The sequence below is a fragment of the Scomber japonicus genome, chromosome 8, assembly GCF_027409825.1.
Source record: "Scomber japonicus isolate fScoJap1 chromosome 8, fScoJap1.pri, whole genome shotgun sequence".
In the NCBI taxonomy this organism is placed as follows: Eukaryota; Metazoa; Chordata; class Actinopteri; order Scombriformes; family Scombridae; genus Scomber; species Scomber japonicus.
This window is the reverse complement of record NC_070585.1, coordinates 15,515,107-15,529,928: the sequence shown is the minus strand read 5'-3', so window position 1 is coordinate 15,529,928 and position 14,822 is coordinate 15,515,107. Positions and strand designations below refer to the sequence as shown.

The 14,822-nt window shown below is 39.4% G+C and overlaps 1 protein-coding gene and 1 long non-coding RNA gene across 2 annotated transcripts; both read left to right on the top strand.

The window, feature by feature from the left end:
• Positions 1-4,429: 4,429 nt before the first annotated feature.
• On the top strand, positions 4,430-6,870 carry arsia (arylsulfatase family, member Ia). Its single transcript, XM_053324014.1, has 2 exons — positions 4,430-4,743; positions 5,443-6,870. The coding sequence occupies exons 1-2, from the start codon at positions 4,430-4,432 to the stop codon at positions 6,839-6,841; spliced, it is 1,713 nt and encodes a 570-aa protein (XP_053179989.1). The 3' UTR covers positions 6,842-6,870.
• A 2,444-nt stretch (positions 6,871-9,314) lies between these two features.
• On the top strand, positions 9,315-13,239 carry LOC128363247 (uncharacterized). The gene is made up of 4 exons (XR_008321658.1): positions 9,315-9,470; positions 9,569-9,902; positions 12,375-12,533; positions 12,680-13,239. It is a non-coding gene; the product is annotated as an uncharacterized LOC128363247 (long non-coding RNA).
• The last annotated feature ends 1,583 nt before the right edge of the window (positions 13,240-14,822 follow it).

Below are 14,822 nucleotides of genomic sequence, written 5' to 3'. Positions count from 1 at the left end.
ATAATAACAGATTAAAAAAAGGAATATTGAGCAAACTAGACGTAGAAACAAAGGTACTTCTGTACAGAGTGGAGGGGAGACACGCTGAATACAGTTTTATTGAAGTAATGGTTTTGGCTCGGAGTTGGCACACAGGAAAAAAGAAAACCTCCATCCAGTCTTACTCAGATTAGAAAATTGGGGTAAGAGGAGGAGTAATGTGCAGGTTTACTGGCAGGGCTGTGTTGATTAGAAAGGAGGTAGTGTTCATGGTGAAGGGGAGCAGCCATATTCAGTAACAGCACCTCTTCCTCCAGCCAAAGCCAAACATCTGGTGCTGACCGACACAGAGCAGCAGCAGCACCCCCGTGTCTCTGCTTCCCTTTCAACTCCTTAATTCATGGTCGCTCGGAACAGGCTTCAACCTGGTTGGAAAGTGATGTAAAATGAAAAGATGTATATGTGTGTGTTTGTGAGGAGTTTATGAAAAAGTTACAGCTACACTCTGCTACTGCTGCCCCCCACCCCCTCCATAAAGCTAACTCTTGATTTGACAGTGAGAAACAGAGCAAGATGTAAAACCATTGTGCCTTTTTGCTAAGGTCAGTCATGAGCCTCACCAGCTTAATATAATGAGCTGCTGTTGAATGAAACCATACTTTGATCTTTAATTGCATTTTTTATATATACTTTTAATTAAGCAGCTGAGAAAAGGAAGCCTGATTCAATTTATGATGTTCCACAACAGTCTGTTCACATCCTCTGGAAGAAATTTACATCAAGTTGTGCTTAATGCACAACTAACAAACACACCACAACACAATTAAATGCAACTCTGAGGATTTCTTAGGTTGCTTGTAAAAATCATTTCCCCCACAATCCTCAATCTGAACATGATGGGATGTAGTCATTTAGCAGTGCACAGAGAACAGTCCTCTGAAAATCATACGGACAGCAAAGAGGAGAGGTAAAAGATTGTTCACTTCTACTGTGTTTTCTTCTACTGTTTTTACTGTCTCTTATTGTATACACCATAAAGTACTGAAGGAACACAGTTTTTATTCCCTAGTATAACCTGAATATTGCATATGGGGAAAAGACAATAAAAAGGATTAAAAGTGCAGTTGTGTACAGGTCTTAGAATATGATCTGTTGTCTTAAAGTATTAGTTCAAAATGTTACAAGTCTGTCCTAAAACAACAGTCAGGTGCCCAAATGAACACATGTCTTGCTGTAATCATTCCTTCTGCTTATACTGGCCATTAAGCAATCTCTTAACATTTCTTCAAAATGCACTTTCTGTGTATGTGGTAGTGGTTAAAATCCACTGCCTTCTGTGCAGAAATGGTTTAAAAGGTTTATTGAAGCTAATACAAAGCTTTTTCACCCAAATTAGTCAAATCAAGTCAATACCTTTCAAAGTTACTGTATTTTCAGTGTCAAAGAGTTCCTCTTTTTTGCGAGGATTCTTCCACTGCAGCTGAACATGAAAACAGTCAAGACGCAAAGAGGAAATTGATATGTCAAAAACTGTAATTATTTGTAAATTGTCCCTCATCACTTACATTACAAGCACATTTGGAGGTGATCTCCTAATGGTCAGTATGAACAGGAGTAATGATAACAGCCAATAAAACCTGTTTCAAAGTTTATACAAGCGCTTGACTGTTGTTTTAAGACAGACTTGAAAAACTGTGAACCTATCCTTTAAACTTTAATTACCACTGAGTCACACATGGGTCAACAGTAACTGTGTGTGGCCCGTTAAAGCAGAGTGACTTAAAATACCTAACACAGCCCCCCCTAACTGTGTTTGAATCAAGCCAAATCTGGTATGAGATGACTGTGGTTTATGCAAATAAATGTCCATATTTTTTATTCATAGCTCAGTTTGACATTATGACAGTAGCCCAAGATAAATTATGACACACAAATAACTGAAAATAACCTCCTTAGACCAAGTACAGTGTTTATTCAATATTTAAGGGTCACTTGTATTCTGACTCGTGGTGTATTGTTAGGAAACTGAGTCCAAAAATACTGTCATCAAACAGTTTGTGGTTACAGGTTGAATTCTTAATGGAATGATTTGGCAACATGACAATATGCTTATAAATGGATTAGCAGGAGTAAGATGTGAGTATGCAGTAATGTATTATAATATGTGAGGTGAGGCACTCAGGTCACCTCATGGCTAAAGCGCATACTGCACAAAAGTAACGTCCATGGCTTGACCCCCAGCTGAGGGACCTGTGCAACATGTCATACCCCTCATTCTCCCTCCCTAGCTTCCTGTCTCTACACTGTCTGTCAAATAAAAGCAAAAAGCCTGAAAATCAACATCTCAGTCTTTGGAGTATGACCGGTATGTGCTTATTAATATTTGTGTGTGAGTGAGTCAGTGTGTGTGTTGTTTGTGTTGTGGTGTTGGTTCTAAGTAGAGTTGTTGTTGACACGGTGACTTGTTGCAGTTACACCTCTGACCAACAGAAAACAGATGAGTCACATCTCGTAAGTATGGTTGCCCAAAAACCTGAAGACTCTTACTTTCCTGGCAATATACTAACACACACACACACACACACACACACACACACACACACACACACACACACACACACACACACACACACACACACACACACACACACACACACACACAGAGAGAGAGACACAGATTTGTTATATGTTCCCCTGCACAGTGATTCTGTGTTATTACATTGGCACCTGAGGACATTTCTACATAACTGACTCTGTCCTGTCTTCTTTGTTGTCTATTTGAGTTGTTTCATTGCAAGGTGTTTTTCAGACATACCGTTAAGTCATGACCAATAATATCAAGTCACTCAGTGTGATTGCACAACATCTCTCTAGTTTTTGGTGGGATTTTTGCAAAGACCTTAAGCTGTCCGGGCTACTCCGTCTAGGAAAAAAAACCCTACATAAATAAACACAAGAGTGTGAAACTTCAGGTGCACCTCAATCGTTTTTTTCTTCTCTCTTTCTGGACATGACCTGCCTTAAACTCAGTCACTCTGACCGGCACTGCTCCAACTCCAAAGATGCCTTTGCTGCTGCTGGGCAAACATCCCCCGCCACAGCTCCATGCCCTTTACGGGAGGCTCATACTTCCTTTGGCTGCCCGGCCACCTCCATGCCCACAAGTCTCTATGTAACCAATATCAACATTTGCAAGGTGTGATGTATGTTTTACCTTTGAATATGTTGCTCAACTCTTGACTTTTTCAGATCTTATTTCTATATGCAGACCATGTTTCACCTCAATGACCTTAAACCGGGAGACAGATTCAGATTTTAAAGTGAGAATTATATTATGACATCCAGCACAAGGAACATAAATTTGATAAAAACATTAGGATTCTTTATGCTCTCAAATGTTACATAGTCTGATACCAACATTATGTCTGTCAAAGTTTAAAAATCTATCTTTTCCTCCTTTTCTCTTGATCTAAATTCATTACATTTGGTATAAATCAATAAGTAGCATTCACGTTCATTTTTTTCTGACTTCCACAACTCTACTTGCGACTTTCCACAGCCCTTCCCCAATTTCCAATCTGAGTGAATCTGCAGCATGAGGAAGGTGCAGACAAACAGCTGTGAAGGCCTCCGTCCACACAGCAGCTGTGGCTGAGGCTGTACAGTCCTGCTACTTTCTGTCGACCCACTGGATGATTTGTAAAGTGGTTCTTTGACGCCTGGTTGGAGATGTTATCAGAGTCTGGGAAGCCTGCTCTGTCTCTCTCCTCAGGTCTGCGTTAGGCATGAAACAGCAGGAATAATAAGAGAGCGCTTGTGAGCATAGTGCGGAAAACAGTCCATGACTGTGTCTTTAGGGCCCCACAGTCACCTCGAGACTCAAATCTCCCTAACACACCGTGTTTCTCTGAGTAAGGGTCTGTCTGTAGACCCTCTATCATTCACAGCTAAACCAAGTCAGATGGGAATGTTTTTTTCTGGCTTGTTGGCTATGTGGGTCATTGAAATCAAATTACCACAAAATGACATGAGTATGGTATAAAGGGGTTTTTACACTGATTGGAGCATAATATGATAGATTGATAATATGTGATGTAAACTTACTATTAACACCTGGATGTGAGAGAACCCCCCCACCTCCCCCTCTCTCTGTCCTCTCTGTGTGTGTGTTTTGGCGTGGTAGGGGACTGATGTTATTTCAGTGAGGCTGCAAGGCAAATGGGCGGGGTTAATGGGACCACTAGGGCAAGAAAAAAAATTTCAAACGAGGCTGAAGCATTTTTGGAGGGGCATTAAGGATGGAGGTGTACAGTTAAGTTTGCTTTCTTCAAGCGCAACATCAGATGAGAGGATAACGCGTCTCTCACGAAGTTTACCTCACTGCACAATGCTTTGGTGACAGTATATTTAATGCTCGATAGTTTGACTAATAGAAAGCGTCAGAAGCACAATGGCAACGACAGCTCTGACCGGTTTCTCCATGATGAGTCTGCTCAGCCTCGGGTACCTGAGCTGGGACCTGATGAGTCCTAATCAGGTGGAAAACGAGCCCGTTCAGACATTTGGGGAAGCGTCTCCCGTCCCCCAGCCTCCTCACATCATCTTCATCTTGACAGACGATCAGGGGTTCAACGACATCGGTTATCACAGCTCTGACATCAGGACACCGGCGTTGGATAAATTGGCCGCGGACGGTGTGAAGCTGGAGAATTACTACATCCAGCCCATCTGCACCCCATCCCGCAGCCAATTCATCACCGGCAGGTAAAGTGCTTGTACTCTGACCCGATCTGACTGCTTCTTGATGTCTGGATTTCTTAAACATTTTAAAATAATTATTTATTCTGTGATTTATTATACTACTGTAAAATATAACGTACGTTGTGTTATTATTAGTTTTTGAACAAGTTTATTATATAGCTATATCATAGCCTATATAATGTTTTATCCAATATTTTAAAACATACTAATTTATTGTTAATGACCACTGAATAAAAGACAAGTGATAATAGCATGTTCATTTATTTTGCCTTGCAATCTTAAAATCTTAAGCTGCACCCCAAATTGATGTACTCTAAAATCCAAAGAAATCCTATAGAAATCTGTGATCAAAATTTGGGTTTAAGGTTTAAAATCACAACGTCAATATCAACTTGAATATGAGAGTATGACCATTATTAAGTAATTAGGACCTGATGACACAGAGTATTTACTTTTACACACTTTTTTTGGGTTGATTATTATATAATAATAAAAGAAACAACATGATAAGATGTTAATGGAAGTTTTGGATTTTCCTCAACAGGTTAATCAAACGTGAAGTTGAGGGAGGAAAAGGGGAGTAATCTCACCCTCCCTCCCATCCCTCTCTGTGTGTAATTACTGTATCTGATCATCTGGTTGGTTCAGATTATTGATAACACATTTGTCCCTCTGACAGTAATCTTAATCTTAACTCTGCAGGTACCAAATCCACACTGGCCTGCAGCACTCTATCATCCGCCCCCGTCAACCTAACTGCCTGCCCTTTGACCATGTCACCCTTCCCCAGAGGCTGCAGCAGCTTGGCTACTCCACCCACATGGTAGGCAAGTGGCACCTGGGCTTCTACAAGAAGGAGTGCTTGCCCACTCGCCGTGGCTTTGACACATATTTTGGCTCCTTAACGGGCAGTGTGAACTACTACACCTACAACTCCTGTGATGGACCTGGACTGTGTGGCTTTGACCTCCATGAGGGGGAGACAGTAGCCTGGGATCAGAGGGGCAAGTACTCCACCCATCTGTACACACAGAGAGTCCGCAAAATCCTGGCAACCCATGATCCTCAGTCCCAGCCACTGTTTATCTTCCTCTCCTTCCAAGCTGTCCATACACCCCTGCAGTCCCCGCGGGAGTACATCTATCCATACCGCGAGCTGGGTAACGTGGCCCGCAGGAAGTATGCTGCTATGGTCTCAACAGTAGATGAGGCGGTGCGGAATATAACATATGCCCTCCGCAAGTATGGCTACTACCAGAACAGTGTCATCATCTTCTCGACTGACAATGGTGGCCAGCCTTTGTCTGGTGGCAGTAACTGGCCACTCAGAGGACGTAAAGGCACCTACTGGGAAGGGGGTGTTCGTGGTTTGGGGTTCGTCCACAGCCCTCTGCTGAGGAAGAAGAGAAGGGTGAGTAAAGCCCTGGTGCACATCACTGACTGGTACCCAACACTGGTGGGATTAGCAGGTGGCAATGAGTCCCTGACTGAGGGGGTCGATGGGTATGATGTTTGGGAAGCCATCAGTGAGGGGAAGGAGTCACCCAGATTGGAGATCCTCCACAACATTGACCCTTTGTATAATCATGCTCGCAGTGGCTCGCTGCAGAAAGGATATGGGATTTGGAACACAGCTGTGCAGGCCTCCATACGAGCTGGAGACTGGAAACTCCTGACAGGAGACCCTGGTTACGGAGACTGGACACCACCACAGATGCTTCCTGGTTTCCCCGGCAGCTGGTGGAACCTGGAGCGACACACTGAACCCCGGAAATCAGTTTGGCTTTTCAACATCTCCGGAGACCCCTATGAACGTTTTGACCTTTCTGAGCAGAGACCAGATGTTGTCAAAGAGTTGTTAGCCAGACTGGTTTACTACAACCGCACTGCAGTGCCAGTTCGGTACCCATCAGAGGACCCACGGGCTGACCCCCACCTGAATGGAGGTGCCTGGGTACCCTGGGTGGGAGATGAGGAGGAGTACAGCTGGGACAGTGTTTACCAGAAAAAGAACAAGGACTGGAAGAAGAAGCTTAAACTGTCCAAAAGTAGGTCGTTCTTTAGAAAACTCAACACGAGGATCATGTCCAACAGGATATAGAAAAGACATTGACTAAAAAAAAAAGTTCAGAGGAGACTCACCTGAAGGACAAAGTTCATATGAAAGATAGTTCTGTTTGTTTGTTTGTTTGAAGATGTGTTTTAGTTTTTTTCTAACAAGGAACTGAACTTCAGTTTCTCTAGAAGAACTTATTGATTAAAAAGGTTCAATTGGCAGTAAAGCTTTTTTTTTTAAAAGATTCACTCCCAAAGAGGCATGTATCCAACTTGAATAAAAATGTGTGTGCACTTCTTGAAATGACCTAATCTGTATTGAAAAATAAGAAATGATCTTATAAGATGATTCGGATATACAAGCAAATTCCTTTAACATACAGGACATAGGTTTGTTTAAATTAAAGTAATGTATCTGAAAAGGATGACGAGGTTTACAGACAAAATCACTTGAAACCAACAGTACAATAGCACTGATTACCTCTCTGTCAAAGTGGTATAGTTACAAGCTTTATTTCTGTGATTCCATCTCCATTTCTTTCTCTCTTATGAATTAAGACACGTTGAAACAATGAAAAACAGGAAACATCTTTAGGATAAAAATAGTCTGTAGTTCATTTAAACTACGCCTCTATTTATGTCAATCATTGTCTTGCATGTGGCATAATTCAAGCACAGTTTACTGATTTTCTGAACATGACATGTTTTCTTTTTCAATTTCTTATGGTAGTTAAATCTCACTTCCAGGCTGGAGTTTTTCAGGTAAATGAGCTCTAGGTTATTTGCTAAATCAAAGCCCATTTGTCACCACTATTTAATGAGAACTTACCAGGAGATTATTACTGTCAAAAGGGAAAAGACATGATTTTAATGTGATCAGTAGAGTGAATAAGTGATGGCTTTAGGTAAGCACTAATAGTAAATTCTACTCAGTTTCATTCATTTATAAAAAAAAATACTGCATTCCTTACAGAGCCACTTTTCTCATTTCTGATGTTAACCTTACATGACAGCAGACGGGTCATGTTGAGTCTCTTCCAATATTATTATGGTGATTATTAAAAAACACCCAGGCAGCTAAACTGTGTATTTTCTTGGTTATTTGGAAAAACTACATGTAAAGGACACGTCCCACAGTGAAGCCAAACTGACTGATCAGGAGATGTAAAGCAGAGCAGGTAATTATTTCTCATCTGAAACATAACACACTGCTGCCCTTCAAGTCCTCTGAACATGAGTATGTCAACAAACAACCACAGGAAATCACAGGATCTCAGCATGTGTGAAGTTTTATACCATCAAGCTTAATCAGTTCATTGCTGTTGCCTTTAAAACTGTACTAGTCAATATATTTATATTAACAACAGAACAAATGTGTAATGTAAAAGGAGTTGCTTGAGGTGACAAACTTACATGAAATGAGCACTTAAGTTCACTCTATGCAGACTTTGAAGATGTTTTAGCTTATTGTGATTTTATGACATGCAACTTTACTGCTTTGGTTCACTCTCAGCACTCTCATCAGCATTGTTTGGAGGTCTAATAGGCCACTGTTATTTTATTAAAAAAGCATAGGCTGGGCTATTAAGAGGTCATCAGAAGCTAAGACTTCCCAAAATGGTAATGAAAATATGTAGAAGAAACTTTTTGTAAATGACTAGTGACTGATTGGTTAGTTAGAGTCACATGTGAATTAGAAATAAGGAAGTGTTGTCACACTGATGAAGGGTGTGGTATGGTAAAGAGCTGTCTCTTCTGTTAAGAGTGATCCAACCACTACATGGTGAACTGACAGTTTATAATTTTCTCAGTATAATATCACAGGGATTGTCACTTGTGACTTGTCAGTTCAGTGATTTAACCATCTGTGTATACGTCTACTGACAATCCACTGTTGTGGTACTGAACTGAACAGTGTTGCTATTACAAAAGTTACAAAGAAAACTTTAAATTTCAAATTAGGTTATTAGAAAGAGGTTGTTATATCCCCCCGCCCCTCCAACCACTCACTTATATCTGTGGCATGTCTACTAGTTCATATAAGTATCCAGTATACCAAGGACCAAGTGTTGGGCACTGACTGAGATCTCCACCCTCAAATGTGAACTACAAGAAGATTTCTGAATTTAGATTTCTTTTACTCTCTTTCCATCACCCACATGTGCCCAAGTCTCATTTCCATTTTTCTTAAAGGATCAAGAGGAAGGGCCCTGAAAACAAAACAAAAATCAAAGTCCCCTATGCCAACTGTGATCATCACATTTTGAGGATGTTGAAACTGCCATCCCAGTCCCATGACGGTGACCACGGCAAGTTTGAGATTTTAAAGACGTGATTTCGACAGAGATAGAAATTTGAAAAAAATCTTCAGATGCTGTTTATTTACCACGATCAGTACACCACACTACGCTGCTACAGATGTGTTTTCGCAAGCAGAAGTGAGACGGTTTTTTCATTTCCTGCCATTCTACTGCTCTGAGAAACTGACACTCAGTTACCATTTCCTTTCAGTACCTAGCACCACCTTCGGACTGAGGTTTACTATCCCGTTCTATCATTCTTTCTACATTCTCTGGAATTCATTCATCCATTTAAAGTGTTAAGTGATATTCTGGGTGACAAGAATATGGAGCAAGCACTTATTCTTCTTGTGATGTTGACTGGACTAACGCATGGTAAGATGCTTATCTTTAAAACACTTTATAAATCTGCCATGAAAATATGTGTAATAATTTAAACTAATCTGCATATTCTTTTGATCGTACCTTCCCAGCTTTCCTTACACCTGCTGAGACTAAATGTAATGCCACAAAGAATGCAACTCTGTGCTCTGCTACACTTGGACAGCCTGTGTATATCCAAATGATGATGACCAATATATCTCAACTGCACTTTAAGAAAGGATCAGTAAAAGTGTTCAGTCTGAAAAACAGAAAGGTGAATATATATAAAGATTTTCAAAACAGAACTGAAGTTTTTATCAGCAACGGGACGTTCAAGATCAACAGCATGGAGAGGAGTGATGTAGGTCAATACATCATAGAGGGCTTTGATGAAAATGGGCACGGGGTGTTAAACCTTCATGTGAAACTGGATGTTCAAGGCAAGTACTACTTAATAAAACCTCCTCCTTTACTTTACTTACATTTTAATATAATACACGTTGTGCACTTTATTTACTGACATAAACTATACTGCTCTGCAGTTGACTAGTTCAGATTTTCAGTCAGTATTTACTGTGATATAAGTATTTGATGAAAGCAGAACAATGTTTCAGTCCAAATGAATACAGAGAGATTATATCTCTGAAAAAAGTTATTCAATCTGGTGAGGTTTTCAGGTACAATTTGCAATATATGACTAAAAATGTATGTGAAAATAGAAGAAAATACACCTGAGTCTTGCATTGCATGATAGGAATGCAGAACGTTTGAGAATATGCTTGAAAGTGCACTGATGCTTTTTTAAAAATTCATGCTCTGATGATTTAGACCCATTTAGAAATATGGTGAACAGTGCATGTTTGATCATATTCACTAATAGCCTGTGGGTAATCTTGCTTCAGCACTGTCACGTTTCCAGATGAAAGGTGCTTTGTAAAAGAGGCGTTCACTGCTCAGCAGTCACAGCAACTCTTTGTGTGAAGAGAACTTTTGGACTTTGTCAACTAGGGTTTTATTCTCATGTTTTTGTGCATTGTGATTTTTGGTTACAATACTTACGAAGCACTTCTGTTGTACACAGTGTGAACCTGCTATAACTTATAACTTCACTTCACTTCAACAGAAACCTTCTCAAACACGTATCTTAAAGCATATAAACTGAAATGAAACACTGAGGGCCCCATTGTAACGATCTATAGCGCATGGCGTGAAGCACGTGGCACGCGGTAAACCAATCACAATCAGAGTGTCATCTCCCATTCCCTTTAATATCCAGGAGCGCTGTCACTTTGGCGGATTGCTATTATAACTGCACATTTACCCAGCAATGCGTTTCAATAATATAACATGAGTTACTTTTGCTGAAAAGAAAGTTGGCTGATGAGGTGCTAACCTCACATTTAATTCATATAAAGGAAGAATATGGAGATATAACCAACCAGTCTGATGAGTGTAGAGGTGTGTGTGGTTATACTGCAGCAGCCTGGTGTCATCAGCTGATTTAATAAACAGTGAGTGGCTGTGTGTAATGGCACTGCGCTCTGTGCAGCATCTCAGAGGCTACAGACTTTCAAAGGTTGTTAGGACTGTCCACAACGGCACTCTCCATTTTTTTTTACAATTAATTAAATCCGATAAATATTACTGACTAACTAATATGACATGTATTTTTAATATGTTGATGTACATCATAATACAAATTCACATTGTGGTCCTTTTATTAGTGATGTTTTGCATGTTTGTGTGCTGCTGCCTACATACCCGCCTATAGGAGCATATTGGGCTCTTGATGATGCGCCCCTTAAATAACAGTGACTTTAGACCTGTTTTTTTATGGTCAGTAGTGCAATAGCTTTCCTCTGCCTCAAAATAGCAACGTGGCACCAATGCGCCTGAACACACCTCATTTTGAGACCGACACACCCATAGGTGCACAGACTGGTGCAAGTGCATTTGCTATTTAGACAATGTGGGCTCAGGGTGAGAAAATGACAACTGTGCCAGGGGAAACTAACAAAGACACATGGGCCACGCCCGCCATCCGCTGTGCGCCGATGGGGCCCAGAATGTTTTCCTCTTATAGTCTCTGTGGCTGTTGTGGTGAACGACATAGCAGCACTTCCACACTCTAAGGATAGCTATAGATTTCAAAGTTTTTCATGCTGATTTTAGTTAGATGAAGAGTGTTTTTAATCACCTCCAACAGCTTCAACAGTAACATGCTGCTTACACATTGATGCAACAGTAATCATAATGTCATATATAATAATATATAAGTCAGACAGACCAAACTCAGAGGAACTACATTTTTACTTTAAAACTTTAAGAACACTTTTTTTGCGCTAGTACATACTTACTACTTTCATGGAGGGCTTTTACTTGTAATAAAGTATCTTTACATTGCTGTGTTGGTGCTTTTACTGAAGTAAAGGATCTGCGTACTTCCTCCACTATTGGAAGTAACTGTAAGTGGTAAATAAATGTAGCAGAGGACACAAGGACACATTTCCCTCTGAAATAGTAGAACTACCAAGTACCAATGTAATGTAAAAGTAAAGCCCAAATACCTCAAGTTTGTGTTTAAATACTGCACTTGAGTAAATATACTTAGTTACATTCCACCTGGTTATGGATAGTGTGTACCTTTTCTTTTTGTCTGTGCAATTTGGAAACTTTCAGAGTTTGAAGAGTTGAGCGTCTTGTTGTGTTTTCTGCTACATGCTAAACTGAAATGGAACCTCTAACAAACACATAACAAACCAGCGGGTGCTCAGTCTGCATAAATGTGTACAGTTGTGGTGGTGAATAAATTGTATATGAATAATACCCAGGTTGACAAATAGTTACGCTTAAGTGCTATACAGGCAATGTGTATGTACTGTATAATTACCAGTGTGGTCTCTCCTCCCCAGAAAGCAAGTTGCTCATCTGGATTGTAGTCGGTTCAGTTGTGGGTGTCATACTGGTAGTGATATTGGTGATTGCTGTACGGCGGTTTTGCTGTGGTAACAAGAAAAGTGGGCATCACTACAAGCCAAAGGACTCTTCACCACAGACTGCATTATAAACATAACTGTAAGTTTTTCTATATATTCCTGATTACTAGACAATAAAAGAATTTCAATCACTAAATAATGTGTTGGTAAAAACATTAAAGCCTCATGTTTTACATTATTTGCAGAATAATTGAACTATATTCTGTTTTTTCTTTCTTTCTACAGGCTCATATAAATAACGTCAAAGAGAAGCCTTCAGGATGATTTTTAACTGAGAATGACTATCACCACGGACTGAACTAAAGACTACAAGACACAAGAGAGAACATAACTTTAAGCTTTAATAGAAAAGACTGAAATGTTGCTTTGCTGGAATGTTGATATATCGCATGTTAATTTAATTTTAGTAGCAGCAGCTTTATTTTTGAGGTAACATCAGAATAAAATTGAAAAAAAAAATAATTTTTGATCTGCAAACTATTGTAATAGACTGATGCTCATAATTGACATAATATATAAATGATAGAAATGGGACTTAAATATTAGTGCTGAAACCCAGAGACCAAAAATGAATCACTGATGTGCGATTAGTTGTAATGTTTATTAAAAGAGTTTTAAATATGAGATTGTGAATGGAGTTTTCACATAATGCGAAGATGATGCTGTAAATGTAACACTGCAGAGTCCGTCTGATAGTAAGAGTGAGATGGGATAAATAATAACTTAGATTCAGTTTCTGTCTAGTGTTGGACTGAAAATCATACAGCCTAAAGTCTACAAGTCAAGTACAAGCAACTTTGTTTTTGTTTATTATTATTGTTATTATTAATAGTATTTACTGGGTCTCCTATGTGTCTTCAAGATCAACGCTGTCAAGAATACCTGATGATTGAAGGGTCAGAATGTAACAGAACAGAAAAGGAAAGATGTTTGTGGATTGTATGTGGTTTATATGTCAACAGCTTCACATACAGTTTGTTTCATTTCCTTCACAGCGGTGTGCAATGAGTCTTTCACATTTCCAAACTTCTGCTAAAAGTTGAGTACCTAGTGTCCTGCTAAGGCCACTGTCCCCATTTTTCTAGTTTCTAGTCCATACACTGGTTGTTCTTAAAAAGGGGAAACAAAAACTGCAACACAGAATGTAGTCTCAATTGTCTTAAGACAATTGTCTTGAACAATAATAGAAACATAGGTTAAACAGTTCCCAATGTAAATGAAAAGCCCAGATGACCAGTTAGATACAATCCTGTTTCCTTTTGTGTATTGTGAATAACAACTTTTACTTTTAAGTTTTAAGCCACACTTATATTATTAGACATTAGATTATTGTTATATATTAAAAATATTATTCTATATTGAACCATGGTCTTTGGAATGATTAAGGTCAGTGATCTTTTCCTGCTCAGGACAGTATGCTCATGACTGGCATTCAGCATCACTGTCACCTGTGGCTTGGATTGTCTCTCGTGTACATGCAGTTTTGGAAAAAAAGCCCAAACACATGCCAAGTAAAAATATAAATGTCAGTGTACAGTATAGGATCAGAATTTTGTTTATCATAGAATAATTAGCATGTCAGTGACTGTAGAGAATTACAAGAAGGAAATATAAAAACAGAAGAACAGTAATTATACAGATGGAGGAGATGAGGAAGTCAGAGCAACAAAAAGAAGAAGGTGTGTGGTTTTCTGTCTTGTAAACAGTGACCATATTAAGTCGCACTTCCTTTCCCCCTCCCCACCTAGAAAAACTGTAGCTAAATATTGCACTCTATTTTTCACACCTTTCTATGAAAGGTCAGTCACTAACAGAAAACGTTTCACGCTGATCACTGAAGGATGTTCATGTTTTCTACTGAATAAAACAAAGAAGTTGGTTTCAAAGCTGCTGACTGGGTCAACAGAGGCTGAACAGTGAGGAGACATGAAAGCTGTGGTTGGATTGTTGGTGATGCTGCTGGGAGTCTCTCATGGTGAGCTGTTTCACTATCTGACATGTTAACATTGGATTTGGTAGTGTGCTAATAACATGTTTTATGTTAAATTAGTACCATAATCATTATTGATGATTTTATGCAGCCAAGACATAACTTGTACTCAATATAAAGAGTTTGACATCATCCTCAGTGATGCAGCTTAAATACTGTTTCAGGCTGGAAAAGCTTTGACCAAATAAATACTTTTAACAAGAATCAACTGACAACTAAGATTTCAGGGATTAGTTTGACATGCATAACCTGTGCATTTAAAACTAGTGAGTATGACACACAACATGCTATGAATGAGTGACAGTAAATGTTTTGATGTTGCAATAATCTGAAAGCTTTCTGTATGTTAACTTCACACAATCACAGGTTGACTAACTA

What these genes read in the sequence shown, in the direction of transcription:
- arsia (XM_053324014.1), top strand. Translation starts at nt 4,430, where the DNA reads ATGGCAACGACAGCTCTGACCGGTTTCTCCATGATGAGTCTGCTCAGC. An exon ending in AGCCAATTCATCACCGGCAG is followed by an intron (nt 4,744 to 5,442) that starts GTAAAGTGCTTG and finishes TTAACTCTGCAG; the next exon opens with GTACCAAATCCACACTGGCC.